This window comes from Mustela erminea, chromosome 13, assembly GCF_009829155.1.
Source record: "Mustela erminea isolate mMusErm1 chromosome 13, mMusErm1.Pri, whole genome shotgun sequence".
Lineage (NCBI taxonomy): Eukaryota > Metazoa > Chordata > Mammalia > Carnivora > Mustelidae > Mustela > Mustela erminea.
In genome coordinates this window covers 44,639,864-44,661,918 of record NC_045626.1, presented here as the reverse complement: position 1 = coordinate 44,661,918, position 22,055 = coordinate 44,639,864, and the positions used below count along the sequence as shown (strand labels likewise).

Sequence of the window (22,055 nt, the reverse complement as noted above, 5' to 3'; positions counted from 1 at the left end):
TTTATACCAAAGCACACTAGACAGTGGGGGAGTAACCATAGTCCTTTTTTTTTTTTTTATAAATTTTTTATTTCTTTTCAGCGTAACAGTATTCATTGTTTTTGCACCACCCCCAGTGCTTCATGCAATCCGTGCCCTCTCTAATACCCATCACCTGGTTCCCCCAACCTCCCAACCCCTGCCCCTTCAAAACTCTCAGATTGTTTTTCAGAGTCCATAGTCTCTCATGGTTCACCTACCCTTCCAATTTCCCTCAACTCCCTTCTCCTTTCCATCTCCTTTGGGGGAAGTCTGAAGGAGGGATGACTTTTAAAACTTCCAAGGAACTTTACTTGGTTTAAGATCAAGGTGTAACTTACTTCAGTAAGTAGTGCTGGTTTTAATTATAACCACCATCCTAAATCAAGATACAAAATATTTTTATGACTTCAGAAAGTTCTGTCATGTCTTTTCAGTCATTACCACTGCCATCCAACCTTTTATTCACAGTCACTGCTCCAATTTCTGTTACTATAGCTTAGTCTTGCCTGTTTTAGAATTTTGTGTAATTGGGAATCATATGGCAGTGTACTTTTTTTAAAAATTTATTTATTTGACAGACAGCATAACAGAATTCATTATCTGTATCATTATTATAGATCACAAGTAGGCAGAGAGGCAGAGAGAGAGAGAAGGGGAAGCAAGCTCCCCTCTGAGCAGAGAGCCCGATGCGGAGATCCATCCCAGGACCCTGGGATCATGACCTGAGCCAAAGGTAGAGGCTTTAATCCACTGAGCCACCCAGGCGCCCCTACTTTTTTGTTTTTAAATTTTCACTCTGCATTACATGTTTTTGAAATTTATTCACATTGCACATGCCAGCTTTTTAGGGTTGAGTAGTATTCCGTCGTGTAAATGCTCCATAATTTGTTTATTCATTGGATACTTGGGCTCTTTGTAATTTTTTGGCAAGTACAAATACAGTGGCGATCAGCATCCCTGTAAAAGTCATTTTGTGGACATATGGTTTTATTTCTCTTAGATAAATACTTAGGAATGCAACTGCTGAATCCTAAGATGGATGTAGGTTTAATTTTATAAGGAACTTTAAAGTTTTTCAAGTGGTTGTGCCATTTCACACTCCCTTTAGCAGTGTACTTTTATTTTCATGATGGTGTCTTTGGGAAGAACAGGAGGTTTTAACTTTGATGAAGTGTAATTTATAATTTTTTTCTTTTATAATCACTGCTTTGTATAGCCTAAAAAAATTTTGTGTACCCATGATTTTGAAGATTTTTTTTCTTAGAATCTTTATATTTTACATTTTAAGTGTTTGATCTTCTAATTTTTATGTCTGATCTGAAGTTAGGGATTCAGGCCAATTAATTTTAATATACAGGTATCTTGTTACTCCATCCCATTTATTAAAAAGACTTACTCTAGGGCGCCTGGGTGGCTCAGTGGGTTAAGCCGCTGCCTTCGGCTCAGGTCATGATCTCAGGGTCCTGGGATCGAGGCCCGCATCGGGCTCTCTGCTCAGCAGGGAGCCTGCTTCCTCCTCTCTCTCTGCCTGCCTCTCTGCCTGCTTGTGATCTCTCTCTGTCAAATAAATAAATTAAATCTTAAAAAAAAAAAAAGACTTACTCCATTTATTGTGGCTTCTATTTAAAATCAATTTACTGTGTATATAGAAGTACATATTCATACTTTATTCTGTTGATCTGTTTTTCTGTACTTAATTTTGAAATCGATTAATCGAAATCCCCCAATTCTGTCCTTTTTCAAGAGTGTTTTTGACAATTCTGGGTCCTTTGCATTTTCATATTAATTTCAGAATCATCTTGTCATTTTTACAAAAATGTGTATAAGTATGTTAGGATGGTATTGAATCTATAGATCAGTTTTCAAAGAACTGACATCTTAACTATCTTGAGGCAATATGAGCTTTGTATATCCTTACATTTATATATATCATCTTTAATTTCTCTGCAATGTTTTAGCTTTCTATTTAGAACTCTTCCATGTTGGGATGCCTGGGTGGCTCAGTTGGTTAAGCATCTTCCTTCAGTTCAGGTCGTGATCGCAAGGTCCTGGTATCAAGTCCCACATTGGGCTCCTTGCTCAGCAGAGAGCCTGCTACTCCCTCTGCCTGTTTCTCCCCCTGCTTGTGCTCTTGCATGCTCTCTCTTTTTCTCTCTGACAAATAAATTTATTTCTTGTCTTACAGTTTGTTACTATATATATCTTTTTTTAAAAGTCCATGTCTTTTATTATATTTGTACATAGATACTATTTTCTTGATGCTATTGAAATGGTATTTTTTAAATGCTGCTTTCCAGTTTGTTGCTAATTATAGCAAATCTTGTATCGTCCAGCCTGCTAAATTTACTTAACACTTCTGGTAGTTTATGGTGTAAATTCCTAAAGATTTGCTAAACAATCATGTTTACAAATCAAAATAGAATACTTCTTTCTTTACAGTCTTACAGCTTTTTATTTATTTTTTCTCGCCTCAGAACACCAACTAGCATCCCTAGTACTGTGTGGAATAGAAATGGTGAGGGTGGACATCCTTGCCTTGTTCTGATCTTAGGGAAAAAGCACTCAGTATTTAAACTTTAGTATGATTTTGGCTGTAAGTTTTTCATAGAGGAAATTTGTCTCTTCCTAGTTGGCTGAGACCTTTTACAGTAGTGGGTGTGGAATTTTGCCAAAGCTTATCTGAATTTTTCTGATTATCATATGAGTTTTCTCCTTTATTCTCTTAATTTGGTAATTTGTATTTGTTTTTAAATTTTAGCCAGCTTTTTAATCCTGGAATAAATCCCAACTGGTCACAATATAAAATTGATTATACATGTTGCTGGATTCTATTTGCTCTTCATTCATTTTGTTTAGTATTTTTGCTTCTGTGTTCATGAATGATAATAGCCTGTAATTTTAGTTTGTTGTAGTGTCCTTGTTAGTTTGGTTTGAGTTATGCCAGTGTTCTTTCTCCCCCACCCCCCACCTTTTTTTTTTTAAGTGTTTAAGTGTCTAAGATAGGTCTTATTGCCTCCTTAAATGTTTGATTGAATTTACCAATGAAACCACATGAGCCAGAAATTCTCCATGTGAAGAAAACTCAATACTAGATTTTCTCTTTTTGTGTTTCTTAATATGTGAAAGTTGTGTTTCTCAGTGAGTTTTTGCATTCGCCTAGGTTGTTAAAGACATTCATCTAAAATTATTCTTTGTATCTCGTTATCTTTTAATGTCTGTGGTGTTATCTTTAATTTCATTCCTAATATTGATCATTTTTGTATTCTCTTTCTTCCTGATTAGTCTAGATAAGGCTTCGTGCGTTTTATTAATATTCTCCAAAAACTAACTTATGGCTTTATTTCTTTTTAAAAAAATATTTGTCTTATTTCCTATGTTATTGATTTCCACTCCTTTTATTTCCTTTCTTCTACTTCCATTGAGTTTAATATTTTCTTTTTCCACTTCTTGGTTGAGATGAAGGTTGGGTATACTTTTTTATTATAATATAAACATTTAATGCTATAAATTTGTTAGTTTGTAGGAGTGAAGCAAAAATAGAAAAGCTGATATGTTGGATATGTTGTGTTTTTATTATCATTATATTAAAAAAAAATTTCCTAGTTTCCTTTTTTGGTATCTTCTTCGAAATACAGACTGTTTCAGAAGTGTGTTAATTTTAAATATTTGGTGTTTTCATTGTGGTTAGAGAACATATTCTGTGATTTCAATCCTTTTAAATTTTTTGATACCTATCTTGGAGACCTGTGGTGTATCTTAGGGAATATTCTCTGTGCACTTGAGAAGAATGTGTGTTCTTTAGTATTGAGTAAGTGTCTATATAAGTCTTCTATATCCTTATCAGTTTTTTTGTGGCTCCTTGTTACATGGGTTACTGAGAGAGGTTAGTAAGTTGTTTTCTTTTTTTAAAACTATGGTTGTACATTTGTCTGTTTCTACTTATCAGTCTTTGCTTCTTTTATTTGATGGTTATTAGGCATAAACACATTGTCTTTCTGATGAATTTCCCCCTTTTGTCATTGTGAAATTATTTTCATTTCTAGTAATATTCCTTAAAGTCTTATTTTGTTTAATATTATAGCCACACCAAATACTATTATCCTTAGTATTTGCATGGTTTATCTTTTTCTATCCTTTTACTTTCAGCCCATGTCTTTATTTAAAGCTGATTCTTATGAATAGCATATAATTGAGTTTGCGATTTGTGTTCAGTCTGAAAATGTATTTGAAGTGTTTAGTCTGTTTACATTTAATATAATGACACTGTGATTGAATTTGGGTCTGTCATCTGGCCATTTATTTTCTTTTGTCCCCTCTGTTATTTTGTTTCTCCTTTCCATAATTTGAGTGAATTATATAGTATTTAATGTGATGTTCTGTATCCTCTGTTGACTTTTAACTATACTCCTCTTTTTTTTTTTAATGGTTGCTGTATGTATCCATTGACAGGCATAGTAGATATCCTTAACAGACTACACTCATATACATCATATAAGATGTCAAATTAATACATCATATAAGATGTCAAATTAATTAATTAATACATCATATAAGATGTGAAAATCTTTTAACTTTATAATTCTGTTACTTAAGTCCCTCCATCCTTGTGCTATTATATCACCTTTTTACTTCAACATATATTTTTTAAGATTTTATTTATTTATTTGACAGAGATCACAAGTAGGCAGAGATGCAGGTGGAGTGGGGGGGAAGCAGGCTTCCTGCTGAGCAGAGACCTGATACGGGGCTCGATCCCAGGACCCTGGGATCATGACCTGAGCTGAAGGCAGAGGGTTTAACCCACTGAGCCACCCAGGCACCCCTCTACATATGTTTTTAACTCCAGTACATTGTTGTTACTTGGTCATAGTCTTTTAAATAGTTTATGAAAATAAAAATGGTTTTTATATTTACCACTTGTAGTGCTTTTTTATTTTTCCTATAAATTTAGTTTCTTTGTAGTATCATTTTCCATCAATCCTATGCAACTTACCAACTCTAGAATTACCAGAGTTTGTTTTATTGTTTTATTTATTTATTTATTTATTTATAAAAGATTTCACTTATTTGTCAGAGAGAGGGGAAGAGAGCATAAGCAGGGAGAGTGGTGAGCAGAGGGAGAAGTAGGCTCCTGCTGAACAAGGATCCCAATGCAGGACTCGATCCCTGCACCCTGGGATCATGACCTGAGCCAAACGCAGATGCTTAACCGACTGAGCCACCCAGGTGTCACTAGAATTACCAGTTTTAAATGAAGCTACTATTCATACTAAAATATATTGTAAATTTACCTTTAGTTGTGAGGCACAACCACCTTTACTGATATTATTGTAGCTTTTCTTAACATTAAGGTTCTCCAAGGATAAAATCAAAGCTGGTTCTGTAAGAAGAAAAAAAAAGTTAACTGGCAGTCCTTTGAAGTTTTCATAAAGTAATAGGTAAAATTTATCTTTGGACATGGTTTGAGTTTTCAGAGGACTTTATAAATGTCTTAACTAAAGGTTAAAGAAAATAACTATAGTGTTAAAAGGAAAGTTGCTACATTTTAGAGTTTAACTATTTATTTGGTAATCTTCTGTTCTTGTGTGTTATATTATTTGGTAGGCTGAAGCATTTTCTTTTTGGAAAGAGTGGCAAAAAAATAGCCTTCAGAGCAAATTCATCTGGTGGCAGCTTGGTGGGGATGAGTGGGTGAGATAAGTTGTTAGAAGGCTGAATAATGCTTAGGAACAGGCCATCAAAGGACTTTACATTTTCTCCCAGATTTATTTGGCTTAAAGCTAAGAATGACCACAGGATCTTGATTATAAAGCCATAATATGGCTCATTTTTATTGTTAATTCACACAAGTGATGTTACTGAGTGGCACTAGACACATAATCATACTACAGCATTGAATGCATACCAGCTAAGTGCTAAATGCTGTATAAAATATTCACAGCTCCAAAATCCCTCCCTTCTAGCAAGTGAGAAAATTAAAGAGGTAGCTGCATTGTGCTGAATGCATGTGACAGTAAAATGAAATTCAGCGTACTACTGAAGTACACAGGACTTGCACCTGATCCTGAGCTGGTGTAAGTTTGGATTTGTAGCACTGGGGAAACAGGTACCTGAGCTGAGTTTTAAAGAACTTGGTAAGATGATGTGATACAAGGATGGGATAGAGAGATTGAGTTCAGGAGGAAAGAATTACCTGTCTTGGAGCAGAGGAAAAAAGTACTCTGTGGCATGTTCAGTAGTTTGGGACAGGAATAAAAAAACGAGAGCTGACACTGGGGAGAGGCTTTGGTATGCTCGTGGTGACTCATATGTCATGCTTGGATACTTGGACAGGGTCCTACAGATTTTTAGCTATTGGAGCATCTTGAGCAGGAAAACAATGTTATCTGATTATTATTTTAGAAAGATCATTTCCACTCCAGTGTGAGCAATATTAATACTGGAGCTAAGGAATTTGCTTAAGAAGGTTGTTGAGGTAACCTAGGCAAAAGATAATGACAGTGAAAATATAGAAAATAAAGATAATATAGAAAATATAGAAAGAAGCAGATGATTTGGAGATCGTTAAGAGGTAGAACTGATAAGTGACAGATGGAATGTAGAGGAAAAAGGGGTTGAGGATGATTTTGCCCAATTTTCGGGCTTGGGCATTGGAGGTGACTGGTATTACCATTCTTTAAATAAGAAAGAAGAGGAGAAAAGAGGACTAACAGTTTGAAACATGAGGAATTTAGGATACATTAAGTTGGAGACTTTATTAGGAAATTAAATAATGAGGTGTGGATTTTAAGAAAGGATACTTTTGGAGAATACTTTCGGAGATAAAGGAGGGGGATTGTCATATTAGCACAGAAGAACCAGACTTAACTTTATATATTTCTTCTAATGACAGAGATATTTTTTCTATAAAAGACTGTTGAAATGTATACATAGAAGTAACAGGATTTTAGGGCAGAAGAAAACATGTAGAGTTGTCAATATTCTGAAATAAAAGGAGTGAAAATGAAAGTGATAAAAGCCCCTCTGTTGCTTCTAAAGTTCTTCTCATTGACCGGCAGAGGGCACTCAATCCTGAAGCTCAGTATTTTTTGCTCTCTGCTGCCCTTAAGGCCTAGAAGCTCAGGTCCTTGGAATACAGGTTTTTAGTGTTCTTCTTACACAAGGCCAGGCATCCAGGATCCTTTTATTTATCCTTACTTCCAGGGCTTAGAAGATACTTGATTTTTTTTCTTGGAGCCAGTCTTCATTCCTTGTTTCCTCCCTGAAGTATAAGACTGGAGTCCTCACCTTACAAGCTGCCATGGTATATGGGGTTAAGATAAAATCGGGTGCAGAGCCTGAAAATGTAATGAATCTTTGTCCCTATTAAAAAAAATTTTTTTTTTGCTTCTTGTTAATTATTAAGATTCAGGGACACATTGGTGTTTTATTAATCTTCTGATCCAGGGAATAGAATGGAAGAAGTTGATGTTAGCTTCTAGAAACAATATTGATAAACTTGGTTGGGTCTGTAGAGCATCAGGCTCCTCCAGTATTTGATTGGAGGAGCCGATGAAAATTTCCTGTCCTGGGATATATCCTTTGTCCACCTGCCACACACCTGAAATGCCCATTAGTCTACTTTTTACAAAGTAAAGGTGGTAGGAGAAATTATTTAAGTTAGTTAGGACTTAACAGAATAGGACATAGGCAGGAAGTTTATTAAAATTAGTTTTAACGAGGGGATGTCAGAAAAGTTCAGGAACTAGAATTACACTATTTCCTGTTTATAAACCTTCAAACCTCCCAACTGACTAATGATTTAATTTATTATAAGAAGGGTTAACACTTACAGAATGTATATTGTGTGCCAGGCATTGTTCTCATTTAATCCTCAAGACATGGGCGCCTGGGTGGCTCAGTGGTTTAAGCCGCTGCCTTCGGCTCAGGTCATGATCTCAGGGTCCTGGGATCGGGTCCCGCATCGGGCTCTCTGCTCGACAGAGCCTGCTTCCCTCTCTCTCTCTCTCTGCCTGCTTCTCCATCTACTTGTGATTTCTCTCTGTCAAATAAATAAATAAAATCTTTAAAAAAAAAAAATAAAATAATCCTCAAGACAACACTACAAGATAATCACTGTTACTATCTCTATTTTGCAGATTAGAAAACTGAGGCACAGAAAACTTAAGTAATTTGTGTGAGGTTGCTTATGGAGGAGACAACAGGTGCTCACTACTGTTCAATCCTCCTGTATATCTTATGCTGCCTAGCACAGTCCCTTGCCCATAGCAGATGGCCAGTAACCCAGGTAACTTTTAAATTTGAACTAGCATGAAGTTAAGTTGCCATGAATGGCAGCTTTTAGAAACAGAAGCCCATATGGAGTCACTGAGAACTTTAGCAGGATTCTTGAAGCCCCTGGGCTCATAAAGATGTTATATTTGCTTTTCAATTAGTATAGCAGTAATAGAATTTAAGGAAATGTGGAAAAAGAAGTAAACAAACTTTTAAAGGCACAGCACCCACTCCATTAACTTGAGGGAATAAAAGTTTAGATAATGGGTTATTTTTAATTAGTGTTATTCTTAAAACGGTGCAATTTTTCTGAAATTGGTAACTTTATGATATTCAGTTTTTTCTTATTAGAAGAATTCCTCAAAATGCAATTGAACAGTAGTGAAGGCCAACTTTAGTTGACCTAGCAGTAGTAGAGTATATGAACATTTAGGTCTTATTATGATTTTTAAGAACATTTGTTGTATACTTGGTAAGTGAATTATTTCTTTCATCTTTTTCGACCTTTCTCTTCCTTTTTACCTGCTTTTTATCCACATGAAGAATCCAAGTTAAAGAATATCCTCATATAGAAAGATGATTGGGGAAACACCCTATTTCAGAAATAAACAGTACGTTGTCACAGGGTCTGGTTTTTTTTTGTTTGGTTGATTTTTGGTTTTTGGTTTTTGGTGTTTTTTTTTTTTTTTTAAGATTTTATTTATTTATTTGACAGACAGAGATCACAAGTAGGCAGAGAGGCAAGCAGAGAGACAGGAGGAAGCAGGCTCCCCGCTGAGCAGAGAGCCCGATGCGGGGCTCGATCCCAGGACCCCGGGATCATGACCCGAGCCGAAGGCAGAGGCTTTAACCCACTGAGCCACCCAGGCGCCCTGGTTTTTTTTTAATGGCTTTAAGTTAGGCATGCATTAGCCGCTCTCTTAACCATGGATAATTGAGAGCTTAGCTGATTATTCTGGCCAGGTCATTGTGAAACTGACAAGTCAGACTGTAGTCATCCTCATACCGTAAGCATAGGAATAAAAAGGCTATATATATATATATCCATGTTCAAGAAAGATTGACTTTCTTAAGTGTGTCACTGTTTGGGAGAAGAGGATGCTATCACCTTTGTAAAGTTGTGAATTATGAAAGACATTTCTGTTGGGTTACTGAATGTCCCTTGAGGTTTGTTTCATTTATAACATTGCCTCAGGCCTTCTGCTACATCCTGTTGGAATGACCTTCTTTTCAACCCCGTGCTGGCAGCTGTAATATGGCTCTTTCTCCTGAATCCTTTAGGCTTGTCACATGACAAACATGAACTGTGACCCCTTTGTTCTTCACCCAGATGATTTGGTTTCTTTAATTTTTTTCTGTTTAACATTTTTGCCTTATTTCCTTTCCTCTTTTTCCCTCTTTGCTCCCTTTTTTACTTCCTACCTAGACAAGGGTTATTTGGGTGTTTGGGGGGTATTTTAGGTTTTTTATTAAAGTATAATACTGATGCAGAAAAGCACACAAATCAGAGCTCACTGAATTTTCACGGCACATGCACACTCATGTAGACAATACTGCAGTCTAGACAGAGAACATCACCAGAACCCCAGATAACCCTCTCCTATCTCCTTCTGGGCACTGCTCCTCTCCCCCCAAGGGGAATCATTGTCCTAATTTCTGTAGCTCTGAACTTCATAGAAACGGAATCAAACTCTTTGTATTCCTTTACGTCTGGAACCTTTCATTTCAGTTTTTGCAGTATTCATCCATGTTACTTGTTACTGCTGTGTAGTATTCCATTTGGATAAGTAGTCCACAACTTACCTCTGCCAAATGGGCATTTGGATTGTGTCTTGTTGTGGGCTCTTATGAATAATAGTGCTAAATGTTCTCATACATGTTTTTTGGTGAACATATGATACAGTTCTGGGTACTTACATAGAAATGGAATTGCCAAGACATCGTGTATCCAGCTAGCCATTTAATTTCTAAATTCACATAAAACACTAAATGACTGATTTTTAGGTAAACTCTTAGTACTTGAAAATTTATAAACAACTGTTGATTCAGCTTTAGCATATTACATCTAATTTTTGGCTAAGAAAAGTGCCTCTACTTAAAGGTACTATAATTTAAAAATAAAATAAGTGTACTGTAGTTTTAAACAGATAATTCCTGTATACAACAAAATTGCCACTCACTGCCCATGATGTGTTTTATTAACTCTCTTCCTAATGTGTGTTTTTTTAATCCAGTTTTCCAAAGCTGAGTTCTTGGTCCATTCCTGCAAAAATCTTTTTTTTACTTAAGATTTTTGTTTATTTATTTGTAACAAAGAGTGCATATAAGCAGGAGGAGTGTCAGGCAGAGGGAGAAGCACGCTCCCTTCTGAGGACGGACCCTGATGTGGGACTTGATCCCAGGACCCCAGGTTCATTACCTGAGCTGAGGCATCCCTTCTTTAAAATGTTATGAAAATATTGTGATAGTGATAGTTTACAGTAGTTAAGGTTACATCTATGTTATACCACCCCTAGCTGGCAACGTTAATGAGTATAGAAATTTGATTGTGATATCATATTCCCTCCAAATTGCAAGGCATCTTTCAAGGAAATTTTATTTGACCATCAGATAAAGTGCCCCTCAGTCATTTGTGGAACATGCACGGAATTAAGTTGACTTGGTTTGACCATGGTGTTATTGGATACCTTAAAAAGGATTTCTTTCTCCTTCATCAAAACAAAGCAAAGCGAAACAGAAATGTAGAGGAAATAATTAAAATTTGATAGTTATAAAAGGGTAGTTATGGAACCAGATTTGCTTTCTATGTAAGGTAAATATTTTTTCTTATATAAGTCTTTTGGAGGGTGAAAGGAGGGTTACCAACCCTATCAAGATGTTTTTGGAAACAAAGTATGGTTTTTAAAAAGTAGGAAAATAAAGGATTTCACCTTTATAGAATTATCCTTTGGGGGTACCAGGGTGGCTCAGTTGGTTAGGCTGCCTTCTGCTCAGGTCATGATCCCACGGTCCTGGAACCAACCCCAGCTAGGGCCTCTTGCTCAGCAGGAAGCCTGTTTCTCTCTTTCCCTCTGCCTGCTGCTCCCCTTGCTTGTGCTCTCTCTCTCTCTCTCTCTCTCTCTCTCTCATTCACTCACTCACTCTCTACCAAATAAATAAAATCTTTAAAAATTATCCTTTGTTTGGGGGCGCCTGGATGGCTCAGTGGGTTAAACCTCTGCCTTCGGCTCAAGTCATGATCTCAGGGTCCTGGGATCGAGCCACGCATCGGGCTCTCTGCTCAGTGAGGAGCCTGCTTCCTCCTCTCTCTCTCTCTCTCTCTCTCTCTCTGCCTGCCTCTCCACCTACTTGAGATTGAAATAAATAATATCTTTTAAAAAAAAATTGTCCTTTGCTTGAAAATTCTGTATTTTTCATTTCTTTTTCCAGGTTTTTTTTTGTTTGTTTTAATACTGTTGTGTAGACACTAATATTTAGAAAACTGTCTTAGTATAGGTGTATTGGGTTTCATTCATTTTTGAATGCCATTTAGAGCCCACATTGGTTGATAGTCCCTATCTTCAAAAAGCTTATGATCTAGTGGATATGTAGTAGTGATGGTAGCATATACAAATTACTGTGATACTATATAAGGTAATTGCTACAGTGAGAATTCCTTTGGTGGGGGGAGGCAAGAGGGGCGCCTGTGTGGCTCAGTTGGTTAAGCAACTGCCTTCAGCTCAGGTCATGATCCTGGAGTCCTGGAATCGAGTCCCACATTGGGCTCCTAGTTCCACGGGGAGTCTGCTTCTTCCTCTGACCTTCTCCTCACTCATGCTCTCTCTTGCTGTCTCTCTCTCTCTCAAATAAATAAATGAAAAAAAAGAAAAGATGAGTAGATTGGTCTGGAATGGCCTTTTGCAAATCTTTATCTATTGGCCAGAGTTAAGATGCTTTGTAAAGGAGCAGTGGGAAGTGAGCCTGTAGGGATGCCAGGTGATGAGTTTGTACCTGATTTGGTAGATAATATAGTCCAGTGACTAAGAGCACTCACTTCAGATCCAATTAGAAATTGAGTCACAGTTCAGTTCTGCTGTGTGACTTTATACAGGTTGCGTGACCTGTCTCAGCACAGTTTTCTCATTTGATAAATGGAGACAGCACCCATGCAATGTGCTGCAGTGTTAAATGAAAGCAAAGGGATCATGCGTGGGAGGTGAGTCCCATAGTTGCCAGTTTAACAAGTGCTCAGGTAACTGCTCTGGGTAGTGGTGAGCCGTCAGAGATTTCTGAACAACAGAACGGTGGGATGTGAGCCGCGTAGGGTGCTTTTTGTTTTTATAATTGATACACAAGAGACTGCACACAGTCTGGTAGGTTTCTTTACATACACCTACGAAGTCATCACTGCAGCTGAAATAATGACCACATCCATCACTCCCAAAAGTTTTATCTAAGACCTTTAAAGAGGAAGGTCTGGCCTTCGGTACACAGCAAAGAATGGGGTGAAGTCAAGCCTAGAAGGGGAGAAATCAGTTAAGAGCCTGTCGCCATGGTCCAGGTGAGAGAGAGAATGAATGAGGTCATGAACTGGTGTGGCAGTTGGCCTTCCCCCATGAGGTGGGGCTGCTGGGGGACAGGGTAGAGACTGCTGCATCACTGTAGTCTCTCCAGCACCTAACTCAGTGGCCAGAAGCTAGTCAGCTCTTCATTCTGAAGACAGCTTTTCCCTTTATGAGAGATCACTTTCTTTAAACTTTTATTTCTATTTATTCTGTTTAGGGCTTGAAAGACAATCTTCTTGCTTCTGGGACATCCAGCCTGACAGCCACCAAACAGTTGCTTCGTCCAAGAATCACAAGAATCTGTCTCAGGGACTTGATATTCTGTATGGAACAGGAAAGGGAGATGAGGTATTCTCGAGCTCTATACCTTGCCCTTCTGAAGTGACCACTGCACTCTCCATCCAATCCTTGCTGTTTACTGCCAAAGAAGACATAAAGAGCACTGTTGCACCCTCCTGAAGTTTCAGTTTCCGGAAAATAATCACCAGTAGGGAAGACCATTGTTTACAGCTATAAACTTTTATTAAATCTTATTTATACATCCCATGGGGTTCTTAATGATTAGAATTCAACTTTGTCTTCTGGAAATTGGTTAATGAAAAACAGTTTATACAGACATAGGCTTCTGCCTACCTGTACATTTAATTACAGCAAGTCAAGGCCCTGTTTGGTACCACCTGCTTCATTTGCCAAACTGTTAACAGGTGAGGTGATTTCCCTAATACAGCCAGCATTAAGATGCAAGGGAAAGAAAGGAAGAATAACTCCTTACCAAGCAAACTGAATTTCGTCCTCTGCTAAACCTGTCTCAAGGTGTTAGGTTTTCTGGGCTGGGATCAGAAGTTGCATAGCTGATTCTGACAGTCACCTTCTGTAGTTGCAGGTGACGAGCCACAGAATAGGGTTTGTGGTGACTTTGATCAGCTGCATCCCAGTGTTGTCAAAGCTGAGGCAAATGGGAATAGTTTGTGCCTGAGGTTGCGGTTCTCTGGCTCATCACCATATGCTGCTTCTGATACCGAGTGAGGGGACATTCTTGTCTGGGAAACTGTAAAACAGGAACTGCTGATATACCTCACTGGAAACTGGGAAAGGTGGGAAGTATTGGAAGGAATGAAGGGGCATTGCATTTCACCTGAGGAGGGGAAAGTGAAATTGGAATCCCAGAGTGGGAAGTGTGCTGCGGTGCCCCCTCCATTCTGGGGGTGAGATTGGCACTCCCAACACAGCTGGTATAGGTTTTGTTGACAGGACAAAATCACAGTCCAACCAAAAAGGAAAATGTAACAAACATTTTCAAATTTGTAGTATTTCAAAAGGAAGAAGTTATTTTTTTGTTTTGTGTATTGTTTTAAATCTCACAAAGGATAGTTTTGTAAAATCTTTTTCGTTACTGCAAGTTTTAAGCATCTTGTTGCATTTAAAAAACGCTAATTGATGATTAGAAATTTTTAACAATAGGACTCCATTTTGGATTCAGTACTCAAAAGGTAATGTCAGCATTGCATTGTTGGAGCTCTTGTCTCTAAATGTATGAAGAGAAGCATGTGATATATATATATATATATATACACATATATGTATATATATATATGAAATATATATATATGAAGTATATATATATATTCATCTGAGAAGGAAGCTGATGTTTTATAAAGCAAACCCTCTTTATTTTTTTTTTTAATTCCACCGTTGTGGCATGTAGCTGTGAAAAGTAATAGCTATATTTAGAATCACATAAGAAAGAACCAGTAAATCCTCCAGGAAGGTTTTAAAACAAAACAAGATAGCTGCTTTTTAGGAAAAGAATTCAGGGGGAAAAATACACCTCTAGTATGTTACTCCTCATCCTGTTCTTCCCATCAGGACTGTTACGGCCATGTTCTATATGGTAGTAAATGCTAAATTGTCCACATTTTTTTGTTTCAGCAAGTTATTGTGTAAAATGCTATAAATTATGTATATGTTAAAAGAATACTTTCAGAAGAGATCTATACCCAAAGTTGTTTTTGTATATTTAAATGCTTAGCTTTATTTTTTTGTAAAGTGCAGCATATTCCCATATTTGTGTATAATCTTATTGATCAGATGCTTAAAATTATTTCAAATACTTCATTAAAATAATTATTTTATTATAAGAATAACTTTGCTCAGTCCCTGACTTTGAAAACCAGTATCTTTAGTAGTAAGCCCCCACAGCTGGGGGCCAGGCAGTGGCTCTTTCTTCGCTTTGATTGTTACTTACTTTGGAGTATCAGCATTAGAACCTGACTTCAAATCCAAGTTACTGTATCACTTTCTTTGGAATAGTTATAGATTTGCATGTTATTTGACTCACAAAGAAAGCTAAGCGTAGTCATTATAAAAGCTTTTCTTGGCCCACTGGGGTTTTCTTATTAAAGTATTCTTTTTCAAAATTTATTTTTAATATATATTATTTAAACTTTGTGTTATGAAGTGTATTTTACCCACCAAAGAACAAATATGGTGTATCCAAAGTATTCTTCTGCTCAGTTTGCAAAATGGTGGCCTTGGGGTAGATTCGATCTATACATGCATTCTCTGTGACTTATACAGTGCCTCCCATGTTTTAATTTACAAAAATCTATATTTCCACTTCTTTTGAAAACTCAGAAGGTTTGGAATCATTAGGTATATCCTTGTGTATGGTAATCCTCTGGAACCATCTAGTACCTACTAACTTTAGACTTGGGGGCATAAGTTTACCTTCCCTTGTCTGAACTCTTTAAGTATTGAAGTTTGTGATCCTCTGCCTTCAATTTTTATCTTGGGTGATGATCAGTAAGAGTAAAGTACTGGAAACTCTCTTACCCTTTTCTTTTTTAATCAACTTTATGGAGATATACTTTATATATAAATATAAAATTCTGCTATATTCCATCCATTTACGTTTAATGTGACTGACCTTTTAAATTGTTTCCTCTTGCGTATCTTTAAGATCCAAGATCCTTCTAAAAGAGAGCAACATTTAACATTCTTTTAAAGCCTGTATTTCTTAAAACCTGCATTTGAGGTGAATTTTGTTTTGTTAGAATTTTGGCAAACTTTATTTAGAATTAATGCCATTTATACTAATTATGTCATAGTCGCAGCAAAGAACACAAGTAATATTAGGGCATATTTAGAAAAACAGGGAATCAAGATCTCAGGCTGATTAAGTTGGACTTGATCTCTATTCTTAATTGTATAATGAACCAACTTGTGTTTTTAAAAGTCTGACCTCAACAATACTTGGTGACTCTGCATGAAATAAAAGTACAATATATCATATGTTTATATACAACCTGGTAGCTAGTTTTTATTTTATTGTTGTTAGCACTGTTATCTTTTCAGGTACTTTCATACTCCTCCCTGAACAGAAAGGACCCCCCTCCCAACGTGGGTGTGGTTTACATATGATCTGGTATCTTTTTCTCTGACTTTTTAACCACTTCTCTGTAATTTTATAGGCATTTCAGTTGTATTGCATTGACACATTTACTTTTTTACTGAAGTTGTTTCACCAGTTGAAAATTGGTCCACAGTAGAATTTCTTCGCTATATTTTTCTTTTGGGAAACATTAAGACATTGCTATACAAGCAAGCAACCTACAGTTCACCACTGTATACAGGAACACCGACTGGTAGGTGAGAGGAACAGACTTGTAACAGTAAAAGGTTCAGAGTTCATGTGGACCTAGCACTTTGAATATTTGTAGGAAGAAAATACTCCCTAGGAACTCATTTTAAGATTTTGACTTTGTGGGTAGACCACGAGAGCAGTTTTAATGGCAGCTCTTATCCTTTAAAGTTACAATGCCAGGTTGACTCTCTTCTAAGTTTTCTTCTTGTAGGTGGTATTGAAGCAACACTGCCTTGGCTGCCTATCTCAGTCTTGCCTCTTACCAGTTGTGTGACCTTGGGCAAAATATTTAAATTTTCTGTGCCTTCGTGTCCTCATCTGGAAAATAAAAGATCATAAGGAAAATGAAAAAACCATTAATATTATTGGTGCATTTCTTCCTATTAAAAAAAAAACACACATGAGTGGGAGGAGGGTCAGAGGGAGAGAATCCCTCAGCAGACTCCCCACTGAGCATGGAGCCCTGTACCCGAGAAGGCTCGATCCCAGGCCCTCAGGATCATGTCCTGAGCCAAAACCAAGAGCCAAATTCCCGACCAACTGAGTTACCCAGGTGCCCCACTTCCTTTTTTTTTTTTTTTTTTTTTTTTTACAGTATGCTTTTTTTTTTTTTCTGTGTTAAATCTGTAGAAGTTTTGGTAATATTATCAATCCAGCTTGGTATCCTTTCCTACATACCATTGGAAATGCTGGGAGAAAATGAGAAGAAAAACACAAATAGGAGAATAAAACTTTGCTTTCAAAATCTGCCCTTCAAACCATTATCAAGGCCATGTTTCTCATTTCCTCATATAGCATTTGGATTTGTTTAAAATTATTTTAATTTGTTGTCCTTAGGGGTGAAGTGAAGTACCTTTTAATCTCACCACTGCTTGCTTTCACCATCTACACAATAAGGTAACGAGGAAGGAGAATTGCCATAATTCTACCTAAGCTGTTTATTAGCACATTGAAAACTAGTATGGAAATGTTACCCATGAGGTTTAGGCTATTGGACTAATAACTTCTGTTTGTAATTTTAGTGGAGGCTTTTGTCTGAAGATGAGGGAACGGTTGGATTCTTGATGAAATCTTCTATCTTACACCTTCACTTTCCTGAAGAAAAACATGCATTGACTTCATTGTATTTAGTGGTCTCCAAAGAACCTTTAAACCTGCAGATGGCAGTATGAATGTCTCACTGGGTACTCCTCAGCAATGTTAATTCCTATAGAAGTAGACAGTGGTCACTTCTAACGTGGAGGAGAGCAAGACAGTTGGATAAATGGTACATTGTGTCATTTCCAGGGCTTCTGCCATTATCAAAAAGTGGGTGGTGCTGGGCTAGACCCCAGTCAAAGAACAACTCAAGCATTGTTACTCATCTGTATTGAGCTGTAGAAGTTTCTTAATGAATTTCCACAAATGGGGTGACTTCAAACAACAGAAACATTTTTTTCACAGTTCTGGAGGCCAGAAGTCTGAAGTCCGGGTGTCAGAAGGGCCAGGTTCCCTCCATGGGCTCTAGGAGAGAGCTTTCCTTGCCTGTCCAACTACTGGTGGCTTTTGATATTCCTTGGCCACGGTAGTAGAATGCCAATGTCTGCTTCCATCTTCACATTGCTTCTGTGTCTTCTGTGTCCTTTTTTTCTTATAAAGACACCTAGTCATTGGATTTAGGGCCTACTCTAATTCAGTATGATCTCATCTTGGCCCTTAACCAACATCTGCAAAGACTATTTCCAAATAGGGTCCATTGTGAGATTTCAAGTGGACATGAATTTGGGGTGGGGTTGGGTGGGGGAGAATGACACTATTCAGCCCACTGCAGGAGGATCCTAGATGTGATTAAGTATTCCTGATACTTCTGTTTTCTGCCTTTGACTTCAATAACGTGAGAAGTTAATGGTTGTTAAAATGGAAAGGGCTGATTTTGTAACTTTACAGTGGAGACTTAGAATCTTGACTTCTGTCAAGATGTCTGTCCTTATCCTCTCTTTTCTTCCCCTTCAGGCAAAGCCTTTGGTGGCTTTGTTCTGAGAAATGTATCTTTGATGTATTTTGATGTGCTGTCCTAGTGTTTAGAGTAGTGTATTCAGGTGAATCTACCTCCTATATTTTGAGGGGAAGGAAAGGAAGGAGCAAAGTTCAGAATTCCTGGGGAGAGACCCATCACCAAGGAGGGACTTGGAAATTGGAGAAACATCAAGAATAGCTTCATTGACTAATCACAGACAGGGCATTAGCCTCTGAAACTGGGAGTTAATACTGAGTTCTAAATCTTGGGTTAGGGGGTGTCTGGTGGCTCAGAGGGTCAAGCCTTAGGGGCTCAGGTCAAGATCTCAGGGTCCTGGGATCAAGCCCCACATCGGGCTCTCTGCTTGGCAGGGAGCCTGCTGCCTCTCTGCCTACTTGTGATGTCTGTCTTTCAATAAATAAAAAACCTTTACATCTTGGGTCACTATAGGCAGTTCAGGTTTTTATCAGATTTCTTCTGAGATAGAATATTTAAAAGATCCTAACTAATTTTAAAAGAATGTGTATTTTGCCTATTACAGCTTTAAGAAGCCATCCTCTCTTTTTTCTTACAGATTTAGTAAATAACCAGGCAGACGGTTGGCAGTGCTTTTGGGGAAAGGCCTTTAGAAGTCTGCATATACTCCAGGGAGAGCCCCACAGGAAAGTCTATTGAATGCAGTCTGTAAAGGTCAGAAAACAGCAGCCTTTGCCTAAAATATTAGCATAGGAACAATCATTGAGCAGATTCTCAAAACTTGTTTTCATGGCTCAGTGTCTTCAGTTATCTCAAGGGAAGACTGAAATCTCAGGTTTCTAAGATCGAGTTTTAATCTCTCTTTTTGGAAGATGCAGAGGCAGGCGTGGGGAGTAGGAGAGAAAGATACCAATCAAGCAAGACAGTAAGATGTTGCATCCTCTATCCAGTTAAAGCTGTGGCAAGGTTACCGAGTGACAGTTGCTAAGGCACAGACTAGGTTACCAAGACGAGCTGGTCTGTTGAACAAGATGTTTATGTGGTCTAGTCCACCACATTTAAGTATAAATCCACTTAAAATCAAGCCATGCATTTGCAGCCCAAAGTTCTGGATATTTCTGAGGCTATTAAAGGTTATCTAACCCCATCTAATAAAATAACTCCCTTCATCATCCCTGAAACAGGTCCTCTGCTTGAATAGTGCCCTTGGTGATGACCTTAGTATCTTACACGAGCCATACTTGAATTATCCTGTTATTTCTGTATTCTGCCTTGGTTTAATTTGAAATCTGCCTCCCTGTAATTTAGTATTTGGGGTCCACTTCTATACTGTTAAATTACATAACAGTAGCAATTTCTCAAGTACTGACTTTCAGGTACGGGGCCATACTAAGCATTCCATCTGTGCTATCTAAACCCTGCCCCTCCACACCCCCGACACACACAGCCTCATGAGAGAGTGGCAGGGACCCATTTCCTCCTGCATGCACAGCTAGACCATGAGTCTCCTTTAGTTAAATGTGGCCATGTGTCTGAAGTCTGACCAAAGACCCGTAGGGAAAAGTGATGTGCAACATTTCCAATCTGGCTCAAGACCACCCGCCTGAAGATGGCAGAGCCACCAGATACAAGGAACCTTGGCTCACTGAGTTGTGGCTTTGAGCAAAACTGCCTGTTGACCAAGAGCACCATTTTGGCCTACATGCAAGCGGGAAATAAACATCTCATGTGTAAACTAACAGTGTATCTATTCTCACAGTTCATACAGCTGAATTAACACTCCAGATAGCTGCTGCTTGTAGGATTTCTGCTTCACAGATAAGGACACTGGTGTGGCAAGAGAGGAAATGATTTAGCGGAAGTCACAGAGAAAAGAGTTGAATTGTGATTTGAACCTAGGTTTCTCCAACCCCAGCAACTCCACTCTTGATTCCTACACTGAGCCAGGGCAGGGTTGGGGGGAAGGGCGTGGATTTGTTGTTTTATTTGTTTGTTAATGCTTCAGAGCTAATCTCTGATCCATGTGATAGAACTTTCTTTAACTGTGTGAGGATAACTCCCTTTCCTTTCCTGTGTTTCATGTCAGCAACTGAAGGGACCCAGTTCAATTCTCACAATGGTCACCTAGATTTCTCAGTATTTTCATTGTTCCCTTGGCTGTATTCCACCACACGAAAGGCCACATTAAAATGTGGTTGCCACACTACACGCAACACAGCCCACGGGGCTTAGAGAGTTGGGAGGGTTGCAAGCCCCTTTGCTATTTAGGGCAGAAGTCCATAGTGCTATTGGTGCAAAGTCAGATTGTGGACGTATGAGGGTTGTGGCTAATGACTCACCCCAGGGCTTTTTCATGCTCATGATTCCGAGAGGAGTCGGGGCCAGCAGCTTCTCCTTACCTAGGAATTAGTTAGGAACATGGTATGTCAAGGCCCATCCTGACCTACTGAATCAGAACCTGTATTTTAGCAAGATCCCCAGATGATTCCTCTGCTCCCTGAAGCTGGAGAAGCACTGTTCTGATTGCCTTTATCAACCTGAAGAGAAAACCTCATATGTTCTGCCATGCTTCCTTCTGTTTTGGCCTGTTGGTTCTAGCCACAGTCATTTAAATTTTGATTCAGTGATGTACGGAGGACATTTGAGTTCAAGTTAATAAATCAACGATTTATTATCCCTCTCAGCCTGTGTCACCCACTCATTTCCTAAGCACACTTTCTGCATTCATTCGAGTTGCCTACCATGTGCTGACTAGGATAGGACCCACTATAAAACTGTGAAGCATGTTGCTTCCCTCCAACATCAGACCATTAACCTGCTCTGATAGCACTCCACAGCCAGCTGTGCCTGTATCATCAGATCGATCACGCCACTGCCGAGTTCATAGTGTTTCCATGAGCAACTCCGGAGAATGCACTCGGTGTTACTCACCACCTAGCCTGTGCTTAGCCAGCCCAGCCGCCTTCTCGGAAGAAGAGCCTGATAATGGTTTGGAAGATCCACACAACGGGAGGTGGAAACAACAGAAATCTATTTGGGGGGTGTTCCCCCACCCAAAGTACTTCAGAATGTAGCTGTATTTGAATACAGGGTCTTTAAAGATGTAGTTAAACTAAAATGAAGTCTTTGGAGTGGCCCTAATCCAATATGACTGCTGTCCTTAGAGGAGGAGAGTAGGACCCTGTTTGAGTACAGCAAGAAAACCATGTGAGGACACAGCAAGAAGGCACCATCTACATCATCTACAAGCTAAGGAGAGGGCCTCAGAAGAACCCAGCCCTGCTGCCATCTCGATCTTGGACTTGGCCCCAGGATCATGAAAAAATAGATTTCTGTTGCTTCAGCCCCCCATTTTGTGATACTTTGTTATGGCAGTCAGGCTAACTAGTACACCCTTCCCTCCCCTCTTCTGCCATTACTTTTTGGCAGAGTTGGTCATCTGGCTCTAGCAGGATGAGCTGAGGTGGAACCTTAATGGTATGAGAAATGTGGGCATAAACGATACATTAATAATGCCTCGGGGTGTTTGCTGCAGTAAAGTCCTAGGTGAAGTAAAGGATGGCTTTGAATGGAAGAATCAGTCGACTGGGTGGCTTAATTA

General features: G+C 38.4%; 1 protein-coding gene across 4 annotated transcripts in view; it reads left to right on the top strand.

Moving 5' to 3' along the window:
- The window catches only part of TAF4B (TATA-box binding protein associated factor 4b), a 146,842-nt gene that overhangs the window by 114,527 nt on the left and 10,260 nt on the right, over positions 1–22,055 (top strand). For 3 of the 4 annotated variants that reach the window (XM_032310460.1, XM_032310459.1, XM_032310462.1), the window contains one exon: positions 13,057–14,974. The exons of the other annotated variant lie outside the window; for it this stretch is intronic. In XM_032310460.1, the coding sequence (XP_032166351.1) occupies positions 13,057–13,224 (168 nt within the window). In that variant the 3' untranslated portion in view covers positions 13,225–14,974. Of the gene's footprint in view, positions 1–13,056; positions 14,975–22,055 lie in introns of those variants that run through there. 4 annotated transcript variants of the gene reach the window in all.